The sequence below is a fragment of the Rhynchophorus ferrugineus genome, unplaced genomic scaffold (genome assembly GCF_030347505.1).
Source record: "Rhynchophorus ferrugineus isolate W39M unplaced genomic scaffold, kcgeb_rfMv2 rfM7, whole genome shotgun sequence".
Classification (NCBI taxonomy): domain Eukaryota; kingdom Metazoa; phylum Arthropoda; class Insecta; order Coleoptera; family Curculionidae; genus Rhynchophorus; species Rhynchophorus ferrugineus.
Genome location: NW_027472586.1, coordinates 7,312,877 through 7,338,986, shown reverse-complemented (window position 1 = coordinate 7,338,986; position 26,110 = coordinate 7,312,877). Strand labels below are relative to the sequence as shown.

The window sequence follows — 26,110 nt, the reverse complement described above, 5'->3', positions numbered from 1 at the left end:
GGTCTAGAAAAATTACACGTTGTTGTTTTTTCTCTGCTGTCACGCCTCGTTCTTTTATCTACATCGATAGGAAATAAGGTGAAATTATCATAATATTACAGGAGAGAAAAAAACGGAGACTCCCGTTAAATTGCAGTAGGCTTTTTTAGCCGGTGACAATTGCCAGCTGTGCCCGAGGCGTAGCCCCGTGTAAGACAAAAAGAATACGATATATCAAGTAACACACGAAACGGTCATGTTGAATAATTGAATAGTTTTAGCGACGATATGTTGAACTACAATTCCGACTTGTGATTAATTTGATTTCTTGCTAGTTTCACGTTACAAAAAAATATAATAGGGGTTCAAATTGATTCCGTTCTTTCAAGTATCACAAAATATTGATCAGAATGTGAATCAGATTAACTGTCATTTAATAGTTAGAGAGCATTTCTGTTTATAAATTACGTTAACTGTCATATTTCGACACAAACAGATAACATCATGAACAAACAAACATGAACATCTATCTCACACATCTTTTATCACAAATTCATCATGCTGCTGCATTTAAAATACTGTATTAAATAGTTGGTGTTTATGGTTTTAAAAATACTGAATCCCCAAATCATCAAACGTATATTTTCAGCAAGATTTTCATGAAACACCCTGATCTTCACCTAGAACCTAAACCAATGAAAATCGTCTACAAATTTCATTAAATAATCATTGAATAGTAATAAGGTTTTTGTTTCCATCATGCCGCTGCTTCTACCATAATTACATAAAACACAATTAGTAATACTACCATCGTCTTAATTAATTCAGTAGATTAATGATGCTTATGGTTTTACGATATACTAAATCCCCAGATCATCAGCAATATATTCATACCAAGATTTTACAAAAAAGCCTCTACAAATTTCACCGAATAATCACTCAGCAATAACGATGTCTATGAGCTCAAGCATTGGTCATGCTGAGGCTTCTACCATAACCACAAAAAACACCATTAATAATACTACCAGTGTCTTAAATAATTCAGTAGACTAATGGTGCTTGTGGTTTTGAGATATACTATATCCGCAGATCATCAGCAATATATTCATACCAAGATTTTTATAAAAAACTTTCATCTTTACCTAAAACCGAAACAAATGAAAAGCCTCTACAAATTTCACTGAATAATCACTCAGCAATAACGATGTATATGAGCTCAAGCATTGGTCATGCTGAGGCTTCTACCATAACCACCGAAAAACACCATTTATAATACTACCAGTGTCTTAAGTAATTCAGTAGACTAATGGTGCTTGTGGTTTTGAGATATACTAAATCCGCAGATCATCAGCAATATATTCATACCAAGATTTTTAGAAAAAACATTCATCTTCACCTAAAACGGAAACAAATGAAAAGCCTCTACAAATTTCACTGAATAATCACTCATCAATAACGATCTATATGAGCTCAAGCATTGGTCATTATGAGGCTTCTACCATAACCACAAAAAACACCATTAATAATACTACCAGTGTCTTAAGTAATTCAGTAGTCTAATGGTGCTTATGGTTTTGAGATATACTAAATCCGCAGATCATCAGCAATATATTCATACCAAAATTTTTATAAAAAAACTTTCATCTTTACCTAAAACCGAAACAAATGAAAAGCCTCTACAAATTTCACTCAATAATCACTCAGCAATAACGATGTATATGAGCTCAAGCATTGGTCATGCTGAGACTTCTACCATAACCACAAAAAAACACCATTAATAATACTACCAGTGTCTTAAGTAATTCAGTAGACTAATGGTGCTTATGGTTTTGAGATATACTAAATTCGCAGATCATCAGCAATATATTCATACCAAAATTTTTATAAAAAACTTTCATCTTTACCTAAAACCGAAACAAATGAAAAGCCTTTACAAATTTCACTGAATAATCACTCAGCAATAACGATGTATATGAGCTCAAGCATTGGCCATGCTGAGGCTTCTAACATAACCACAAAAACACCATTAATAATACTAAAAGTGTCTTAAATAATTCAGTAGACTAATGGTGCTTATGGTTTTACGATATACTAAATCCCCAGATCATCAGCAAGATATTCATACCAAGATTTTTATAAAAAACTTTCTTCTTTACCTAAAACCGAAACAAATGAAAAGCCTTTACAAATTTCACTGAATAATCACTCAGCAATAACGATGTATATGAGCTCAAGCATTGGTCATGCTGAGGCTTCTACCATAACCACAAAAACATCATTAATAATACTACCAGTGTCTTAAATAATTCAGTAGACTAATGGTGCTTATGGTTTTACGATATACTAAATCCCCAGATCATCAGCAAGATATTCATACCAAGATTTTTATAAAAAACTTTCATCTTTACCTAAAACCGAAACAAATGAAAAGCCTTTACAAATTTCACTGAATAATCACTCAGCAATAACGATGTATATGAGCTCAAGCATTGGTCATGCTGAGGCTTCTAACATAACCACAAAAACACCATTAATAATACTAAAAGTGTCTTAAATAATTCAGTAGACTAATGGTGCTTATGGTTTTACGATATACTAAATCCCCAGATCATCAGCAAGATATTCATACCAAGATTTTTATAAAAAACTTTCATCTTTACCTAAAACCGAAACAAATGAAAAGCCTTTACAAATTTCACTGAATAATCACTCAGCAATAACGATGTATATGAGCTCAAGCATTGGTCATGCTGAGGCTTCTAACATAACCACCGAAAACACCATTAATAATACTACCAGTGTCTTAAATAATTCAGTAGACTAATGGTGCTTATGGTTTTACGATATACTAAATCCCCAGATCATCACCAAGATTTTTATAAAAAACTTTCATCTTTACCTAAAACCGAAACAAATGAAAAGCCTTTACAAATTTCACTGAATAATCACTCAGCAATAACGATGTATATGAGCTCAAGCATTGGTCATGCTGAGGCTTCTAACATAACCACAAAAACACCATTAATAATACTAAAAGTGTCTTAAATAATTCAGTAGACTAATGGTGCTTATGGTTTTACGATATACTAAATCCCCAGATCATCAGCAAGATATTCATACCAAGATTTTTATAAAAAACTTTCATCTTTACCTAAAACCGAAACAAATGAAAAGCCTTTACAAATTTCACTGAATAATCACTCAGCAATAACGATGTATATGAGCTCAAGCATTGGTCATGCTGAGGCTTCTAACATAACCACAAAAACACCATTAATAATACTAAAAGTGTCTTAAATAATTCAGTAGACTAATGGTGCTTATGGTTTTACGATATACTAAATCCCCAGATCATCAGCAAGATATTCATACCAAGATTTTTATAAAAAACTTTCATCTTTACCTAAAACCGAAACAAATGAAAAGCCTTTACAAATTTCACTGAATAATCACTCAGCAATAACGATGTATATGAGCTCAAGCATTGGTCATGCTGAGGCTTCTAACATAACCACAAAAAACACCATTAATAATACTACCAGTGTCTTAAATAATTCAGTAGACTAATGGTGCTTATGGTTTTACGATATACTAAATCCCCAGATCATCAGCAAGATATTCATACCAAGATTTTTATAAAAAACTTTCATCTTTACCTAAAACCGAAACAAATGAAAAGCCTTTACAAATTTCACTGAATAATTACTCAGCAATAACGATGTATATAAGCTCAAGCATTGGTCATGCTGAGGCTTCTAACATAACCACAAAAACACCATTAATAATACTAAAAGTGTCTTAAATAATTCAGTAGACTAATGGTGCTTATGGTTTTACGATATACTAAATCCCCAGATCATCAGCAAGATATTCATACCAAGATTTTTATAAAAAACTTTCATCTTTACCTAAAACCGAAACAAATGAAAAGCCTTTACAAATTTCACTGAATAATCACTCAGCAATAACGATGTATATGAGCTCAAGCATTGGTCATGCTGAGGCTTCTAACATAACCACAAAAAACACCATTAATAATACTACCAGTGTCTTAAATAATTCAGTAGACTAATGGTGCTTATGGTTTTACGATATACTAAATCCCCAGATCATCACCAAGATTTTTATAAAAAACTTTCATCTTTACCTAAAACCGAAACAAATGAAAAGCCTTTACAAATTTCACTGAATAATCACTCAGCAATAACGATGTATATGAGCTCAAGCATTGGTCATGCTGAGGCTTCTAACATAACCACAAAAATACCATTAATAATACTACCAGTGTCTTGAATAATTCAGTAGACTAATGGTGCTTATGGTTTTACGATATACTAAATCCCCAGATCATCACCAAGATTTTTATAAAAAACTTTCATCTTTACCTAAAACCGAAACAAATGAAAAGCCTTTACAAATTTCACTGAATAATCACTCAGCAATAACGATGTATATGAGCTCAAGCATTGGTCATGCTGAGGCTTCTAACATAACCACAAAAATACCATTAATAATACTACCAGTGTCTTGAATAATTCAGTAGACTAATGGTGCTTATGGTTTTACGATATACTAAATCCCCAGATCATCACCAAGATTTTTATAAAAAACTTTCATCTTTACCTAAAACCGAAACAAATGAAAAGCCTTTACAAATTTCACTGAATAATCACTCAGCAATAACGATGTATATGAGCTCAAGCATTGGTCATGCTGAGGCTTCTAACATAACCACAAAAATACCATTAATAATACTACCAGTGTCTTTAATAATTCAGTAGACTAATGGTGCTTATGGTTTTACGATATACTAAATCCCCAGATCATCAGCAAGATATTCATACCAAGATTTTTATAAAAAACTTTCATCTTCACCTAAAACGGAAACAAATGATAAGCGTCATTAAATAATCATGCAGCAATAACGACGTATAAGGGCTCACGTATTGGTCATGCCACCGCTTCTACCATAAGACCACAAAACTCCCTCTACATCGACAAAACACCCACCCGTCCGATAAAAAAGAAACAATCCTAAATATTTATCATCCGACTAAACTCGAACGGTCTTATCTCGAACGGATGGGGCCTGGAGCCCGGCCGACCGATCCCCGGCCAATAGAAACCGGCCGATAACGATCTCGGAGAAGGACCGCGTTCACCCACCGGCCGTACCTCATTATCGATTCTAATTAATTGTATTGATGGAGAATCGAAAATTAATAATTTAATTACAGACCCGGAGTTTGGTGAGGCGATGGTTTATTGTGTCGCGCCCCGAGCGATTCGATAGCAAATTGTTTATGTGATTCTCTCGTCCGGGACCAATAGTGAACATGGGGAAAGCTCGACGGTCGTTTTTCGTTCCGTACGGTTCCATGCGGAGTATCTTGGCCATCTTTGATATGCTAGAGAGATGGCTCGGAATGGCGTGCCTTGTCCGTGGATTATATCGTCTTAAATTATCGCGATTTTATTTGTTTTTAATTATCAATTCACGCCACCACCATTTCGGTTTCGAGATATCGCCCCGTTTCTAATCGCCCTCGATCGCATCGATGTCAGAAATCTCCGAAACCGCGTGACGTATGTGAGAACCCGCCCGCACGTCGATTAAAGATTTAAACGCACATAATGGCACACTAATATTCACCGGCCGTCCGTCTATATTAATAAAACAAAAGCAATAAAACAATTTTCCGACAACAATCGAGGACGTTCACTTCGGAACCTGCAACGTATCGATAATTAGGCAACTAATAATTCGCATTCCGCTGAACCGTTCATCAATCGAATTCAAATTACCCCAACAATAAATCTACGGAGGCTCTTTAGACATTCAGCCGATATCGGTTTTTATTGCCATTAGGCGTGCGAAAAAGTAATCCGCGTCTCTTGATATTTAAATATCAAGTATCTTAAACACAATCATAACAAGTTCAGGTTTGTTGATGGTCAATCAAAGCAATCGTTCCTTGAATTTTTAAAATAACAAAATTAAACATTATCTAATAACGAAATAACAGAAAATTAACAGTAGACAACATGAAAATGCCTGTACTAATTTAAAGTGTTAGGTGAAAATTATTATAAGGAATTATTATCATTTTCTAACACTAAATTGTGAATTGGAATCTATCCAATGGATATTTATTTTAAATAGAATGGAAATACTTATATTTGTTTGGAATATAATAAAAAAAATATGCTACAATTATATACGTTTTAGGCGGTATTCTAGTTTAGAACTTTGAAAAAATCTGTTTTATCTTTCCAAAGCTTAACACTTCAAGGATATTACCTTAAGAGGATTTTTCAAAATTTCAATTATTTTCGGAGATATAGCTGTTTTAGTGAAACATCGTCAAGACTGCCCGTAACTTTATCTGTAACTTTAGGAGGTGTTCTAGCCTAGATACTTGAAAATATCGATTATCTTTCCATATTTACAAAGCTTAAACCTTTAGTAAAATGTCCCTAAAAGGATTTTCCAAATATATAGATTATTTTCGGAAATATAACCGCTTAAATGAGGTGACAACTAAAGACGAAACTTTAAACGTGTTTGTATCGAAATAACTTATTTTAGTATATCTCAAGTTCTACTGAACCGATTTATTTGAAATTTGATGTGAGCCTTCTCTGTAGACTTATCTCCATATCTTATAATATTGCTGATGCTCAAACAGATTAACAAGTGGTTTAATGACTCCGAATTGTTAAAAAATCTATCTTATCTTATGATTGTATAAGCTTTATTCATCGAGCAATATCCCCATAGAACCCATAACGAGTATGATTCGAAGAATTAGTGCGAAGTACTCTGAAAGGCTATTAGTGTATCCCAATGCACTCGCCAAGCAGTTAAATGTGCGCGATGATAGTGTAGTGCATAGGCTCAAACGCAAACTACCGAACTGATTAATAGCCACATAGAGTGAGATTTAGTAATCTCTAGAATAAGATAGAATAACATTTTCTTTAGAATAAATTAGGATAGGATTTAAAATTAGTTAGAATAGTATCTAGAATAAGATTTAGATTACAAGTTGTACAGCAGATCACTTACTGAAGTGATCTTCTACATGTCAGGATGGTTATATCATATAACGGAAATCATATAATAAAACGTATTGCCCACTGGCAGATTGTAGACGTTCTAAGAGATTAACAATAAAAAAATTAGATACTAAATAAGGGCCAATAAATCTTCCCAGATAAGTACCTAGTTTCTGTAACTGTAAAGATAAATTGTCAGTTAATCAGCAACGACTAGTAATAATATAAATAAAAAAGCTTTTTAGAGGAACTCAGCAGTAGACAATATGAAAATATTTGTATAAAGAATTAATAAATTATTATGAAGCTAGAACTTGTTTGAAGATGATAGTAAAGTTAATAATGGAAAGTTATTACTTTTGTATACGTTTATACTTACCCTTTACTTTACCCGATCTTTGAAAAGATTAACAAAAGGTAGAAGATGTTTAAATGAAACCCCATCAATTTCTAATATAATGCAGATAATAGTTTGATGAATTTTAATGATGCTAATTTGGTTATTTCTTCTTGGGTTTTTATTAAAATTGACATAATACAGATCAAACAGCTCTACAGCTCGTAACAGTTCAATGTTCACACCCCTAATAGTATCCCTTCATCATATTTCTCTCCGTCTCTCACACGCCGAACCTCACCCGTCATCCCCCAAAAGTAATCGAGTTCCACTTCCCGAAAACAGTCTCCAAACGGATTCGGCTATCCCAGTTAATTAAACTAACGTTTATTTAGCTCCCAAGGTCAAATTGGTCCCATTATCATCATCATCGTCGTCCCCTCTAGTCGACCGTCGTTCACACACCATCAACCATCGACCCCCGATCCGGTTACGGCCAATAATAAAGCAACCCCCTACCCTCCGAAACGATTTAATAGCGTTTAAACGGTACGGAGTCCCCCTTCATCCCTCCCCGGCAGAAAATCGGATCGGGAATTGGCCAGGGGATGTTTATCCGGGACAATTGTTCAATTAGCCGAGAGGGGCGAGATAGGATCCGGAGGGACAGGAGGGAGGTAACTATGCGCGCGTTTCGATGGGTGTCGCCCTACCGAGGGGAGGTTACAGAATTCGCGGGGGGGAGGGAGGTCCGGGGATGCGCCGTGGTGTCTTTGTTTGTACATCTGTCCCCAGTAGTCCCTGGGGGTTGGTCGGGCATGAAATTGATACGGCTCGTTACGATTTGTAAGGATTTATTGGGAGAACTGTCGTTGTTTGTCGGAATATCGTAATTGCCGTTTTTATTCTTACAATTAATGTTAGTTCTGATGTAGAAATAAATAAATAACGTCTATATCATTCATTTTCATCATCAAACACCATAAATAAACAATTTGGCGTATTAAAGCCGATGAAAGAAAATCAAATATACATGCCCATCAATAACTATCGTTAATTGCTAACCTCCCCAAGCGAAATATACTAATATATCTTGGTGAACGTCTAAACTGTCTAACTCTAAAATGTGTGTTTTTAAATAACAAGATATTGCTGTGAATCAATCTTAGTAGGCCTATTTGATCCTTCAAAATCCCACTATGGTATACTTTTAGCAAATCTAATATAGCCACCATTCAACGGCTCGAGTCAAATTGTTGGGTGTTATAGTCGATACAGTGTTGATACAGTCTGATATCCTTCTAGAACCTATACGGAATATAATCCATAGTTATAGTGTTAAATTCTTCGAGAGAGTGTCAGTTTACGTTAATATACATACTTGCCATTCTGCTATATGTGAGTGATAATAGTAAAGTGCATAGAATAAAACATTTGCTACCATCCGATCTCATTGATGGCCACATATAGACTTTAGAACAATATTTAGAATATTATATTTTATACGCCATTGTTGATGCTCCGTACTATATTTCAAATAAAGTGATACAACGCGATATTCCTCTAGAACCTATAACGAGTGTAATCCAACGTGTTTGTGTGAAGTACTTCGAAAGAGTGTCAGTGCATCCCAATGTACTCGCTAATCAGCTAAATATGCGACGTGATAGTGAAGTGCGTAGACTAAAACGTTTAACACCACCTGATCTGATTACTGGACATATGTAGAGTTTAGAATAAGCATTAGAATAAGACTAATTAATTAAGATAATATTTTATACAGAAGATTGCTTAATGAAGTGATTTTCTACATGCCATGTATATATAATATAAACAGAAGAAATACTTATTGCCAATAGGGCAGATTGTGGACTCACGAAGAGTAATAAAAAAAAAAAAAAAAATATTTTATACAGATCACTTACTGAACTGATCTTCCTTCGAGATGTCATATAGATAATGATCATCATAAAAAATATATATTTCCCATTAAGTAGGTTGTTGAACTAGTAAAGATAATATCATCATCATCATGAACCTTGTGGATGCGGATGGATCTTTATATTCAAAGAAACACTGTTGAATACTGAGTCACTAATAGTCATAACGAAGTAAAAGCCTATAGACCTAAATTACTACTGCCAGTAATATCTAAGGCTTTTGAAAAACTCCTGTTGAAAAGAATAAAACCGATCATAGAGAGAAAAAACCTAATACCATCACACTAATTTGGGTTTATTAACAAGCATTCTACAACTGACCAGGTCCACAGAACACCAGATGTTATTGAAAAAGCCTACGAAAGTAAAAAAGTATGCTCAGCTATTTTCTTAGGTAGCTTAAGCTTTCGATAAGGTTTGACATGAAGGCCTTGTTTATAAAATCGTACATTACAACCAGAATGTTAATGAAAGTAAATCTGTACATATTCACTTCACCTACAAACAGATCTTACAAGCACCAACGCTAAATATCTCGGAATGAATCTTGATGCAAAACTACGCTGGAAAGAACATATAAAGAAGAAAAGACAAGAAACTGAAATTGAAATATACGAAAATGTACTGGCTAATTGGAAGAAAATCACAATTATCAGTACATAATAAATTGCTATTATATAAGCAAATACTGAAACCTATATGGACATACGGAGTTCAATTATGGGGATGTTCTCCAAAGAGTAACATAAATAAAATACAAATTTTTCAGAACAAAGTCCTGAGAGGTATTGTGGGCGCACCCAAATACTATAGTACTGATTACCTATATCGAGACCTTCAGATACCCACAGTCAGTCAAGAAATCAAGAAAATTGCAAGGGGGCATGATGGAGTCTTTCCATTCTCATGCGAATATTGAAATATTACAACTTTTGGATACAACCTCAACAGGACACAGGCTCAAAAGAATCAAACCATCTGATCTTGTGTAGTGTTGTGTAGTGAGGTGCATATAATAAAAAAACTGCAGTGACATGTATAAACATCATTTCACCGGAGACTGAGATAGGGCCGATGGGTCCTCCTAGATCCTCTGGAAGTTATCATCAAGACAAATTGTAGGTTAGTTGGAAACGACTAGTAATAATGTAATAATTAAAACATAAAAAAACTAATAGTCATCAAATGTTACTGTAGAGACACAATCCATCAAATATAACATGGGAATTGAACGCCAGTGATAAGCTCAAATCACTGGTGAAAAATAGTTAGCACTTGTAAAACATTCTTAAATTGCAAACGTACTTCGATATATCAAGCTAAACTAAACTTGGTACCATAACACAGCAGAATTGGTCTCAACTCACAAATGTTTGCTTAATTCCTTTCTTAGAACTGAATGTGTCTTAATGAACTTGAAGTAATATACTGACTAATAAAATAATATTTCTAATATTTTGATTGTATTCACTAAACCTATTAACATTTGAGTAAAATTATAACAAAATAAGTCAGGGGCCACCTAAGCTCAAAACTAAAATAAGGTATATAACTTTATTTTTAGGTATCATATTTACCAAATATTACTCCATTAAACTATGAGTTGTTCAGATATCTAGAACACAGGATGATTTAACACTACTTCCAATCTTTCAATCAGTCTTAGTATGTTGTCAAAGGTTTATATCTTAATATTATTGTATTATTTTTCATAGCTTTCATAAAATGTATTATTTCAGTTTATGATAACATCAAACAGACTTATCTCGTTTTAACCAAGATATAGTCATGATTTTTTAATCTAAAATTGTAATCGTACAAAACTTGGTTTCTCTTTTTCCTATTATATCACGTTATTTGACACGAAACTGTGAAATACATTTAAATAATATCTTACAAAAGTTTCTCCCTATATGGTCTCGGAGACGATTAAGTTTAATCTAATCTGCTGGCGTTACTTTTACAACCAATCAATGACTTGATTTAAAATACTAAAACGCTAACAGTTATTATTGAAAAATTCAGCCATACTGGTTTAATATCTATTGTATCTCAACTCATCATAGAACAAGGAAGAATCGGAAGCCTGCATACACATTGCCAAAAATTGTTCATGTAAATTTCATTTACTTGCCGTCATTTATCATATGTGTTAATAATGTCGATATATAAGTGCATAACGATGAAAAATAAATTTGTAGACAAGTTTTGATATATCAAAGCTTCAAAGAAACATGAATTACACATCTTTACTGTAACTGGAGAAGATAAGAGCCTTATCCCAGATTTATTACCTCCAGATAATAATTAAATTAATTTCCTGCTACATTATTTGAGCGAATAAGAATTGACATCAAATCAGAGGAAGCAATAACTAAATATTAAAATTTACCTGAGTTTCGGTTAAAGATAGGGACTGGGCGAGTTGTTTGCGTTCAGCGCCCACCACGTAGTGGTTCTTCTCGAAGGCGTGCTCCAGTTTGAGTAACTGCGAGGGACTGAACGCCGTCCGGATCCTCTTCGGCTTCCGGAAAGGTTGCAGCAGGAATCCGGGTATATCGGGACCTGAAACGAACGAGAAAACATTTGTAGTGGGTTCCTGACGGGAACTGTTATCGACAGTATGGCGAGAGTTTGTTTCCGCCAATCTAAAAGTGTTAATTATCATCTCGAAAGCGAATTACATGTTAAAAACATCTCCAAAATTTTCGGATTACCTAATAAAACAATATCCTCTCTCATAACACCTATTCACCATCTTTATAGTTAGTTAACACATGAAATGATGATGATTTAGTTATAAAATATTATAACTGTCGCATTTACACAGACTCTATATAAAATTCAGTTAAGTTTGCTTTAATAGATTAAAAATCAGTTGAAAACAATGGAAGACATAAGTAAAATTAGAAATAAATTTGGCAAAGGGACTGTTACCTATGGTATAACCATACCTGTGCTAATTATCGTACGAAAGACCTCTAGAGACTTCAGAGTATTCATTCACCGTGCCTTCTCAATAATACTAGTTATAATAAAGCTAGAAACTTCACCTAAGGTCAAAGACGTTAATTTATCAGAAAATTATATCGACTATTTGAAATTACGCTGCCAGAACAAAATTCTTGGATTAACTATCAATGCTTATCGTTATGTAACCACTGAAGAACTACAAGATGACATCAAAATCAAGTGGATTTACAAAGTTATCCAATGGTTCGCCTTAAAACATAAAATAAGCTTACTATACCGTATCACTATCGAAGCAATACAGCTACAGAAAACACAGAGGAAGTCAGAAGTATGAAACGAACCATATGACGCGAAATTGTATAATATATAAGTGTTTCTCTAAACTCTAGCTTAAGCACACTAATTTAATTTTAATATGGGAAATACGTATTGATGTACTAATCCTGCTGTCTCCTTGGTTGTTTATTGGTAAAAATACAACAGAACAATGGTAACAAATTAATATATAAATTATGATTGTAGTAAGCATATCTATTGTAAGATGTAGAACTTTTCTATTATACATATTATTTATAGCAAACGTCGATATAAGTAGCAGTAATGTAACTGCTATGCTGTAATGTTTCAAATATAAAACTAGATGAAATCGGTCCAATAATTTGGGAAATAAACTTTTTGTCCATAACAGACTATTTTCTAAAAATGTTGTTCTGGATCTCTTTAGACTATCTATCTTTGATCCATTTTTTCTCTCGATACTGCTACTAGTACCACTACGATCAAATTTAATCGGAATAATAAGCCAATATGTCTTTTTTACCACAAGAATGCCCTTCTCTCTCGACATTTTCATCATCCATTCCTAGTGATTCAACACGTCTGATTTAACTCCGTCGGACTTCTGATTACTACCCAAATTCGAAAAAAACGTACTTTGAAATCATCGAATTCAGTCAACTGATAATATTAAAACAGATTCGGAGACAGAATTCAAAGAATGAAAAAAGCACTGTTATAAAAACATTGTATCCATGGGAGATTTTCCTTAAAAGAAAAAAATTTGAAGAAAATACTCTGTGGTTAGCTAGTATAAGCTATTTGAAGCTATCGAAGAAAATTTTTCTAGAGGAGATGGCAACATATACCTTGTTAATAACAAAGAACAGGTAATAAGCAAATCTAGCCAATTATTTGGTCAATTGAGGGCACCTGATTATTTAAAAAATAATCTATTTATGTTGAAAAGGCAACTGAATGTCTCTAAAATGATTGATAACACGTTACCTTATAAGCTATTATTACTAGGTCGTGGGTAACTAGAACCTTACCAAAATATATTCTTCAAAAAAAAGCCGAAATTATCTTACAAAATACTATTTTCTAAAAATTTTCTTTTGGATCTCTTCTAACTATATTTTTTCGATTTCTTTTTGATATATTTGTGATAATGAACTACTAATATGATCAAATTTAATCGAATTATAATCCCATAAGTTTTTTTACCACAAAAATGTCCTTCTCGCTCGACTTGTTCACCATCCATTTCTATTGAATCAACTAGCTTGTTTTAACTCCGTCTGACTTATCACCAAAACTCGTATTCAGTCAACTGATAAAACAGATTCAGAAACAGAGTTCGACGAATGAGAAAAGCAATGTTAAAAATACATTGTATCCAAGGGATATTTACTTTAAAAGAGACAATTTTGAAGAGAATACTCTGTAGTTAGCTAACATAGGCTATTTAAAACTATGGGAGAAAAATTCTCTAGAGGAGAGAGCACCCTGTACTTTATTAATAACAAAGAACAAATAATAAGGGTATCTACACACTAATTTAGTCAATTGTTGTCCATTGAGTATATAAAAAATATACTGGCTATGTCGAAAAGCATCTGAATGTCTCCAAAATGACTGATAACTCGTTATATTGTAAGCTATCATAGAGAGAAAAAACCTAATATCAACACACCAGTTTGGGCTTATTAACGAGCATTGAACAATTAACCAGGTCCACAGAATAACAGATGTTATTGAAAAAGTCTACGAAAGTAAAAAAGTATGCTCAACTGTATTCTGAGATATAGCACAAGCCTTCGATAAGTTTTTTCATGAAGACCTTAACAACACACCGAAATACTAACATCGTACATTACAGCAGAAGATTACAACAGAAGGTTTTGAGTTAAACAAAAATAAGCTTAATCTACAACAAAAGAATCACAAGGAAGTGTATTGGGGCCAATGCTTTATCTACGCTTCACTTGTGATATACCACAAATGGAGAATATTACAATGACTAGATTTGCTGATGATCCTGCGATTATAGCTGTTGGAGACAATAGTAAAGAAGCCTCACGAAAATTACAACAGTCAAGTGACAATATAAATAATTGGACACAAGCTTGGGAAATAAAACTTAACGAAAGTAAATCTGTGCATCCACCTACAATCAGACCGTACAAGCACCAATAATATTAAATAATACTACATTCCATATAGCAACAACGCTAAATATATCGGAATGAATTTTGATGCAAAACTTCGCTGGAAGGAACATATAAAGAACAAAAGAAATGGACTGGAATTGAAATATAACAAAATGTATTGGCTAATTGGAAGAAAATCACAATTATCAGTACATAATAAATTGCTATTATATAAGCAAATAGTGAAATCTATATGGACGTACGGAGTTCAATCATGGGGATGTTCTGCAAAGATGTTATTCTTAAATAAAATACAAATTTTTCAGAACAAAGTCCTGAGAAGTGTTATATATACTTCTCAGGACTCCGTTCTCATGGGAATATTAAAGTAGTGCAACTTTTGGATACTACCAGAGCAGAACACAGATTCAAAAGGATTAATCCATCGGATATTGTGTAGTGTTGTGTAATGAGGTGCATTTAATAAAAAATACAGCAGTAACATGTATAAACATTATTTCACCAGAGACTGAGATAGGGCCGATGGGTCCTCCTAGTTATATACCTAGATTTAAGTTAACATAAAGACAAATTGTAGGTTACTCGGAAACGACTAGTAACAATGTAATAATTAAATAATAAAAAAAATATTGTAAGCTATCCTTGCTAGATCATGGGAAACTTGAACCATACCCATTGATACAGTCTCACTATTGTTCATAAACTGTTTACCACAAGATCAAGCCATTGACATCAAAAATTTGCTGTTGAAAATCATGAATCATTGATAAATCGTAAATATATCCCTATTTCCTACGATAATTACATTGTGAAAACAATCTTAATGATAATTCCTTGACATTCCTAATGTTTCGCAGACGTAGCGCGCCGTACTGGCAAGCGTTCGATAAATAGTTAACGGATAAAGGCTCACTCGGGCCAATGGGTAATTTTTCGCGAGCGTTGAGCTTCAATTTGCAGTTAATACAATAATAATAAGGCACGACTGGCGAGTTGTAAGGTCCGTTTTTCATATAATGAACACTTATCGAGACTGTGGCCGACGTGTAAAGGCTCGAGACGGAACTGGCAACTCTCTGGCTACGCTGGTATCACCGTAATCGGCCTGGGCCGACTTAATGACTTTCGGACACGCAACCCGGTTCTAATTGACTTGTGAAATAGCCTCAACAATACGCCTCTATTGGCATTTGCGAAATTTCGATACGAACAGGGTCGGATCAGGCCTCCGCGACTATCTCATCCTTCATCTCTAATTTCTTTCATTGTTATCTTTCTTATCAAGTGCTCCCTGCTAGTTAAATTCGATGGTTTTGGTGATTTTTCTACATAAAATTACGGTTTTCCCATTTAATACTATTGAGCTATTCACCGATTCGATAAATCTGATGCCGAAGCCCATTAAACACTTTTAGAAACTTATCGTGATGGTGCTCTATCATACCCAAGTCCTTTTTCCAAGATTACATGTGATAAGAAAGATCCAAAATTGAGAAAAATTACTACCACACCAATTCACTGAAAATGCCCTTTCAAATGGTTCTAACATCGCTGATTCCATTGCTGATCGCAATTCCAAGTTCTAAAAGTCATGGATTGGTCCAGGTTTGTTATCGCAGATGTCTACCGCCATCAACTGAATAAAGAGCATGACATATTGTCGCAAACAAGACCATTAATTTACCAATTAATTTATTACTGCTCTTCTGTTCTCCATTAATACACAAGCAAGGTGAGTATGGAATTAATACATCAATAACAGGTTAATTGAAAATCCCCGGCCTGATATTTCGCTAGTAGAATATCACTTAGTGAACTGGTCTTTCTTCTACATTTCATATAACAGGTCAATTGAAAAGTCCCCTGCCTGACACATAGATGGCGCTACCAGAATTAAATCCATATGTTTTTAGTTAGCCCTAACCCTCAAAATATTCGTCTATAAATTTGACAGCTGTCGCATCATTAGCTTGTGAATTATAGCATTTTCAGTGAAGCAACTTTCGTTATTGTGAAAAAATTGATAAAAAGGAATTTCGCGTGTTGATAAAATATTGCTTTTTGAAAGGACAAAATACAGCTGAAGCAAAAATTTGGCTTGATGTCGATTTTCCGGACACTGCTCCAGGAAAATCAACCTTCAAGGATTGCTATACTAAGTTTAGACGTGGTGAAATGAGTGCCGAAGACGGTGAACGCGGTTGTTACCGACGAAACATTTAAAAGGACATAAAATAATTTTAAACGACAGTAAATTGAAATTGAATGAAATAGCAGACACTCTAAAGATATCAACTGAACGTGTACCTCATATCATTCACGAATATTTGGGTATGAGAAAGCTCTGTGCAAAGTGGGTGTCGCGTAAGCTCACTTTTGACCAAAAACAACGACGAGTTGATGGGGATTCGTATTTTGGGATACGCATAGAATAATTTTCATTGACTACGTTGAACAAGGAAGGACCATCAACAGCGACTATTACATAGCGTTATTGGACCGTTTGAAGGACAAAATCGCCGAAAAACCTCCGCATTTGAAGAAGAAGAAAGTGCTGCTACACCAAGACAATGCACCGTGTCACAAGTCAGTTAAAACGACAGCAAAGATCCATGAATTGCTTCCTCATCCACCGTATTCTCCAGATCTGGTCCCCACCAACTATTTTCTGTTCTCTCAGATCTCAAAAAATGCTCGGTGGGAAGAAATTTTCGTCGAATGAAAAGGTGATCATCGAAACTGAAGCCTATTTTGAAGCAAAGGACAAATCGTACTACAAAATTGGTATCGAAAAATTGGAGGGTCATTATAATCAGCGTATCACTCTTAAAGGGAATTATATTGAATTAAAAAAAATAATTTTGGCAAAAAAATGGGTTTTACTATGGTAGGCCGAGGACTTTTTAATTAAACAAGTTCGTGTGGTTTGGTTCGTCCCGTAGATGTATTACTTCCACGTCCCTGTGATTTAGTAACCTTACTTCATATTTTAAGGCGAAATATTGGATCACTTCATATATCCATTTGATTCCGAGGTCATCGTGCAGTTCTTCGTTGGTTATGCAGCGACAAGCATTGATAATTAATCCAAGGAATTTGTTGGTTTGGGTGGGTTGGATTACTAGTTGGTTTAATGTTTTAGTGCAATCTGCATACTTACATCACATAGGTCCAAATTGGCTTTATGATTGACTAATAAATCAATCTCTTCGATTTTAGGTCAAGTTGAGAGTATCTTCCGACTCACCAATAGAGTTGCTTGACTTCTTATCACTATATATAAGCAAAGGATATTTTTTCCTTAATATACCTGTTGTAACTTATAGCTGAAGCCATATACTACTTTCTTCGTGTACCCAGAGCAGTTGCCTTTCAAATACCGACCGATTTAAAGAAAACCGTTTGACATTATCATCGATGTGTCGCCAATAAACGCTATATATCACTTACGGTCACGATAAACGCGTCTGACGGCGAGCGAGCATCACCAGAACCCATAAAATCAGCAGGACGCGCAAATCCAAGCGCGATATTACCATCGCTGTTGACGCGACTTTCCTTAAACGTCGCTGTCCCATCGAAAGGGTGTGAATTGTATCGCCGATCACCATTATCCGTACGTAATCTCGTCCGAAGCGATCCCGGACCACAATCGAACAGCCAGTTTATGTAAACGATCCTGCCGAGCTATCGGTAATTTCACTACGGGCGCGCGTAGCCGAAACAATTTCCAACAATTTGTAGACGGTCATTTGTACGGCAGCCCGGCCGATTTTGCATAAAAAGAATGCGGCCCGGCCAGGCCGACTGCGATCTGCATGAAGATCTGACCCGACGGTTATAATTATCGGAGAGAGTCCACGATTTTACTGTACGATAGACGGGCATGCCGCAGTTGTTTCTGGTTCCAGTTTGTCCGTCACCTCTTTATACTGTGCCGTGTATTCTAGGAAAATTCGCCAAATTTGCCAACACCGCCGATTACAAAAAACGCGTTTTTCTATTAATAAATCAAATGTTAGTCACTTTTTTTTATTAAATATTACTTTAGATATGCTTAATTACCATATTTCCTAATTACATGGTATCGGTCGTATTTTTATAATGTGTCGAATTCTCTAAGATAATTCGTCCAATTTGGCAACACCGTCGATTATTAAAAATATGTCTTTCGATAAATAAATTAAATGCTAATCTTATCCAGTATTCATTTAATCGAGTTGAGTTAAGCTTTTTGTGAAACGTTTTATTTATAATGAAATAAAATTTTGGTTACCGTTTTACAACTTTTGTAATAGCAAGTTGAAAACATATTGGTTCAGTTTAAAGTTATGTAATGTATTATTTATTTAAAGCATAACGTTATGACGCTATGTAAATAACCTATAAAATGCATTGGTGTCTAGTGGACTATTTGAAGATTTGAAAATATATTCTGTATTTTTACAAAAATACAGAATATATTTTAAGGATAATTGTAAAAATTTGGCAACCGTGTTCACTAAAGATTGATCTAATCTCATGGTTCTATTGAATTATCGAATTATTAATTAAATAAAACAATGAACAGTTTATAATTGATTTCGAACAATTGACTCTATATTTAAATATTACGTATTTCCTTTTCATATAGAAGGAAACGCAGTTTCATATACACTGGAAATATTACGAGAATATTTTTTATCCAAAAATGAACGTCAAATATCAACCTCTACAAGATTAATAAATGGTAGAAGATAAATGTAGAGAAAATGGGTTTTAGATGTTATAGTTATCAGAAAGTAGGTTTAAATATTAAATGCTTTCAAACCTCATTATAAAAATTAATACATTGCGACTCCTTTAAAATCAAATATTCTTTAAAAGTAACTTTATTTACCCGTACATAATAAGTTGTTGTTGTATAAGCAAATTCTAAAATAAGAAAGAGGATATGGAATATGGATTTATCCAGTTGTGGAAATATGCAGTTATGGGGATGATGACACAAATTTTTCGGAATAAAAGAGCATCATAAATAAACCCAGATAGTATAGGAATGTTCATTTACACTGAGACCTACAGATATCCACTCTAACTCAGAAAATGGAGAGAATCATAAAGAGACATGAGTAGAGATACCATTCTCATACTAATACCAAAATATTGCAATTCTTAGACAAAATCAGAACAGGACACAGACTCTAAAGAATCAAACCATTTGATTTTCTGGTACACTGATGTAGATAACAGAAACAAGACAATGTATTAATAATTTTTAAAAAATGACAGGACCGAACAAAAAAATTAAGTTATCAGAAACTAATATTAACTATTAATTATTTCCATATCTCATAACGTAAATAAATATGTTAACACTCCAATAGACTGAAATATTCGTTTAAATAGACACCATGAATAAAAAAGATATCATGAACTATATTACTCCCGATTTATAGCTCGTTAGTGTCGATGATGGCGTCGCCATACGTTAACGGTCCCCACGGGACTCCGTATCTGTCATATACGAAAACGTTTTAAACTGTATCAAACCAAAAAAAAGGATATTGTTGCCAATCAAGCCCATTGTACGAGCGACCCTCCCTTCTACAATAGAATGCCGAACACTCGTGGAAAAGACCCGGCTAACAAGATCATGATTGACTCCGAATTAATTTAATAATACCGAAACGGCAACAATAGGCTTTAATCTAGTTTCACGCCCTTTGATTTCGGGGGTTGAACGTTACGCGATCGACCACGCGTGAATTTGACGCCTGAAGCGTATAATAGAGCAAGAGACACACAAAAAAACGATCCATTGAACTGGTAATTTTTTATGGGGTGAACATGTGGCGTGGTAATATTGAAACGCCGACATTTTGTCTATCGTTTACCGAAGAAATACTTCTGAATGAACTCAGTCGAATATATTGCGCTCTTTCTCTATCCACTAAAATTTGTTGACTTATTTATGTTTTCCCGATACCACAGACTTTTGTGTTACAAAGAATATTGTCACCAAAAAATGGCAAGCCGAATCATGCTTTGATCTATCATTTGATCACTTCTTTCACAAAACCACCTTATTTGCATAACACCAAAACTAACCGACCATTATTTAGAGAGAAACTAGACAGTTTAATCAATCTCAAAACAGATTGAGATACAGAACCAACAAAATTATAACAAAAACTATACAAAAGGTCACATGGTACGCAACACCTAATAGCCCGACATATCAAAAGTTTAATTATATCATCTACAATTAAACAAAAAAATTACTTAAGAGAGAAAGCTGTGAAAAACTTGGGAATAAGTCAGAACAGTAGAAAACAGAAGAGAGAAATATTATTCCGAACCATCAATTTGGCTTCCGCAATAAACACGGAACAACAGAACAAATACATAGATCAGTCAACAAAATTAATAAAAACCTAGTTTACTAAACTGCAGATAGTCAATTCATTAGTGGGACTTGTCCATCAAAAATTGCAGTAACTGGTAAAAATGTTGGTAGAATTTGTTGACGGCGAAAGCCAAAGAGAGCGAAGAATTAGAGAAGAAATTAGATAGGATTTTGCAGGATGCAAAAATAGTGGAGAACAAAACATAATATTAATCATCAAAGATGTCCTAATGATTTAATTGCCACTGGGAAGGTGGAACAGTAAACCAAACAAGGAAAAAACAATATATTTTTAATTAAGACCATTGGTAAATAAATTTTTGTTATTCAAAAGTGATGATAAATTGACTGGTGACTTCTTTCATGTGAAAAGGACGATGGTCTACAAGATAAAGATTTCCCTTTGAGATAAATAAATCTTTATATATATATGGTGCAAGGACTTGATGATCCAATATGGTCTGTATATAAATATGGCGTTTTTCATTCAGTTTATTTTTCGCAATAAAATGTTTTATTATTTCAAAATATTAAAGATAACTTTTCGTATTTCTACCTTTGCTAGTCTTTGCTAGAGTTCCTACCCTTACTTTATTTACTATAGAAACATATATTTGATTTCTTTGCTTTTTAATTTCATGGGGTTAAATTTCTCCACCACGAAGCGATATACAAACAAAAATTATCTCAATTTTTTTCAACATCGGGTACAAGACAAGTACAAATAAATAAACGGCTTATGCTAAGAAATTCAATTTAAAAACTCCCTGTACAGAAGGACACGACACTCTCGTTTTAGTTGTCATCTAATCCACCGCGGCAATAAACAAAACAAAGCACCGACCATTTACGGAGTTACTTACGGAGCCATTACGATGCCTCTGATAATGCGTATAAATTTTTTGTGAGATCCGTCGAGATATATATACAAAAAAGTATACGGTCTTTTAAGGAAAACGCGCCGGATTTGGCAACGCCGCGCGTCACGGAAAATAAATAGTCCGCCGTTAAAGGTCCGATTACGTCTCGTTTTATAACCCATTATTTAATTAATCGTTCGGCTCATTAAATATCATAACGAACGGTGTGACATAATAATTGATTCGAAACAATCTGCCTGATCCAATTTGATGGTGATTTTTCGGAATAATTAACGCTAAGATTGGCAACATACGACTTAAGGTCCGCCTGCGTTTTATTTTACAACCTATCATTTAATTAATCGTTTTTCTAATTAAATAATACGTAAGGTCAGCTGTAATTGATTTGGTTAGAATATACGCGAGTTTATATTAAACTATTACCGGTTTTCTTGTAGTTAATAATACGCTAAACAACGATTAAGATGTTAGTGATAAAATTCAATCATTTTAAAGATAGGTTTCCTTAAAGATAAATGATATAAAATCAAAATCAAATTTCAGATAGTTAAGGATAAAACGTTAAATCTGGCAACACTAATAGCATATATTTCCCTATGATTAGGGATATTTGGTGAAACACTGTCTTTATTATATTTAATTATTTAAAATGCTAGTTTAATTAGAATATCTCGGTCACATTACATATGACTATATGTAATAATGAAAGCCAATGATCTAATACCTGTCCATGTTGTTAAAACTATATAGGTAATTTTTTTCAAAGGTGGGACAAATAAATTAAGGATAAAACGTTAAATCGTTACATTTCATGTTTTCTTAGATAATTTCGGATATTTGATGAAATATAACTTTCTGATGATGAACTATTTGATGATGAACACAATGTCTTTAACATTTCATAAGGTAAAATGCTAGTTACATTCCAAGTATCACGGTGAAAGTAAAGTAACAACAAAACGAATAGTTAAATGTCCATTTTGTTAAATAAGCCAAGGTAATATTTTAAAAGGTAATATACAAAATTTCGGATAATTAAGGATAAAACGTTAACCTGGCAACGTTAATTTCTTGTATTTACCGATAATTAGGGATATATTGCGAAATACGGCAACATTGCGTCTTTAATATTTCATTAGGTAAGATGCTAGTTATAATTCGAGTATCTCGGTCAAAATAAAGCAATAAAAAAACTATCCTCCACATTATCCTTTAAATTATCACCTGGTTACGGGGACACGCTTCGGCCGCAATAATTCAGAAACGAGTTTACATCAACGACACATTAATGCTCAAGTGTGCAAGTTCGAGAACGTAACGGAAGTGGTAAATTATCGCTGTTATTTCGGTTATCTAGCTCGATTATCGTGATAGAGACGAAGAAGCACTGCAAGAATGTACGAAATTGGTAACGATTGCCGTCGAATGAGGGATTAATCGCTATTTAATAAGTCTAGCGCTGTGCTGCTATCTCGTTTACACCGGTCGCATGCACCGATGATATTTTCCGCCATGGGAAGGCAATTAGCCGCGATGCTACACCGCCGACTAGATATCGACGTTAAGCGTTTTTAAAAAGCTATTTACCGGAGTTAATGGACGTATAATGAACCGGTCGGGCGCTCTGCCCACGTCAAACGTCAAAATTAAGTCAGTCACCGGAACTAACCAACGTACGGGCTCTAATAAAATATAATTTCGTCAAACGTTAGGACGAAACGACAAATTTGGCAACACCGCAAAAAAATTTTTACTCTTATTTACTCTAAACCAGGAAAATTAACAATATTTGACAACATTGCACAACATAAATATTATATCATAAAATGGTATATTTGGTAATACTAAAATATATATTCTGTTATAGTTTTAAAAACTTAACAACATTGTAAAACAGGAAACGAACAAACATAAGTAACATGAGTAACACCAAATATATTTTCATTAAACATTAGGATAAAACGTTATAATTGACAACATCAGGAAAAAATTATTTTTACCATTATTTCTACTAAGTAAGGAAATTTTACAATATTTAACAATACGTTGTGTCATTATAGTATATCATAAAATTATAATTTTGGCAACAATGTGAAGTACTGTATTTTCGACTATATAAGAAAAATTTACAATTTTTGACAACGTCGCATGTTCGACACTTTTATTAAAAGTAATATTTTTAATTTACGACTAATTAACTAAATGATATTTCCTAATGTTGCGTATAGCGAAAGAACTTAATATCGCAGGATCTAGTTTGTCTTGTACCTGCTGCTGCTGCTGCTCGGTCGACGATCGGTACTGAAAATATTCCCAGGCCGGTAATAAATCAACGGCTAGCATCAGCGAGACTATCCTGTGGTGACACGACGAGGAAAATCATAATCAGCGTTAAAGAGTAGCACGTACAAGTTAATAACCACTATCGATTCTGTGAATCGTTTTCGCATATCGGAGTATTTATATTCGACGATCGAAGAACAGGCTCTCTTGGATATCCCCGTTTGGCTTCCCAGTCACGTAAATGGGTGTGTTTAGGGATGAATCTTGCAAATACATACTTACAAGCATTGATAACTTTCACGATGTATAGTTATCCGGTATCGAAGCGATATTATATTTTGTTAATTCATCATTATTCATAGCGTACAAGAAACTGGAAATATTTTACTTTATGTTTTTAATAAAACTAATAACAATATATGGTGGTACGTAAAATTTCAGATAGTTAGGGATAAAACGTTAAATCTGGCAACATGTATTTACCGATGTTTTCGGATATTTAATGAAATATGGCACCATGGTATATTCAACATTATATTAGGTAAAATGTTAGTTATAATAATGAAAACTTTGGATCAGCGTTTTTAGACATCAACAATAATTATACTTACTAACTCTTCAATTAAGTTAATTTTAAAAGAAATAAAGGCTGGTGATGACTCCAACACATAAACCATATGTTACAGTGTATTTTTAAATATACAATAGTACCTGGTCAGTTTTTTATGAATTGTTTTCTCGCGTATTCGTTAATACTGCTTGCTACATATCGCAGAAAACTTGGTATTAATGTTTACCGAATATAAATACTAAAACAAGATGGCTTCAACCCTCTGTCAAATAACAGCTAACCCTATTCAAGTTATACAAGTCACTCTGAAAAAAGTCCCCTTATATTTATATACTTTTCCCCTTCCCATACTCATTGGTCATGTTTTATTCTTATTCATTCTAACATTCGTTCCATTTTTGAATCATAACTCAGATAATGAACATTCACAGCAGTAATAAGATTTCTGAATGGCAACAGATTTTCCTAACTCAAGTAATTACCAACGTGCATGTTATAACATTAAAAGACTAACCATAACGAATGTCCTCAATTATGATTTTATCACAGTTATTATGACGTTTCTTTTGTTTGCTCGTTGTTGTTTTTTTCGTTTTTCCAGCGTAAGTCGTTTTAAAAGTTGTTATGCTTAAAACAATTATTATACTAGAGGCGAGCGTATAAAACTGGCAGCACAAGATCATAAAATCACAACCATTAAGATTATTTATGTTGTTTTAGGTTAGTTTGGTTCAAACGTTTACAGTTTATGTGAGAGGTTTTTGACTAAATGCTTCATGATTTCGCAATGATTATTTCGAAGAATTCTCCGTTTGTTAAGAATGGATGTAAGAATATATAAAACTAAATTAGGTTTATCAATCACCAATCTTCAAAACATTAAATAAAAAGTTAAAAAAGTTCAAGAAAGCAGGTTATTCTACAAGAATGTATCTTTTAAAGGTTCATAGAAGAAGATGAAAGTAGAAACCGACTTTAAATGATCTAGAAATCGTTTCTAAAAGAAAGAATACTCCTACATGAAATGTCAGATATGGAGTAACAAGCATGCACTCAAAAGCTTTCAAGGATCCTTAACCAAATATTGAGATTGAGTAGCAAAAAAGTTTAAGGATACTTTACATATGTTTATAAAATATTTTTGTTTATTTTAGTAAAGAGATTCATTGAAAAATTATTTTTTATAAACATAATTTATGTTATATTAATCAAAGCAAAAAAAACATCAAAACAAAACAAAAACACTAGA

The 26,110-nt window shown here is 33.7% G+C and overlaps 1 protein-coding gene across 1 annotated transcript in view; it reads right to left on the bottom strand.

Annotated features, from left to right (window-relative positions):
• The window catches only part of Ems (empty spiracles), a 44,099-nt gene that overhangs the window by 5,975 nt on the left and 12,014 nt on the right, over window positions 1-26,110 (bottom strand). The window contains exon 2 of the mRNA XM_076409119.1: window positions 11,708-11,880. Within this exon, the coding sequence (XP_076265234.1) occupies window positions 11,708-11,880 (173 nt within the window). The remainder of the gene's footprint in view (window positions 1-11,707; window positions 11,881-26,110) is intronic.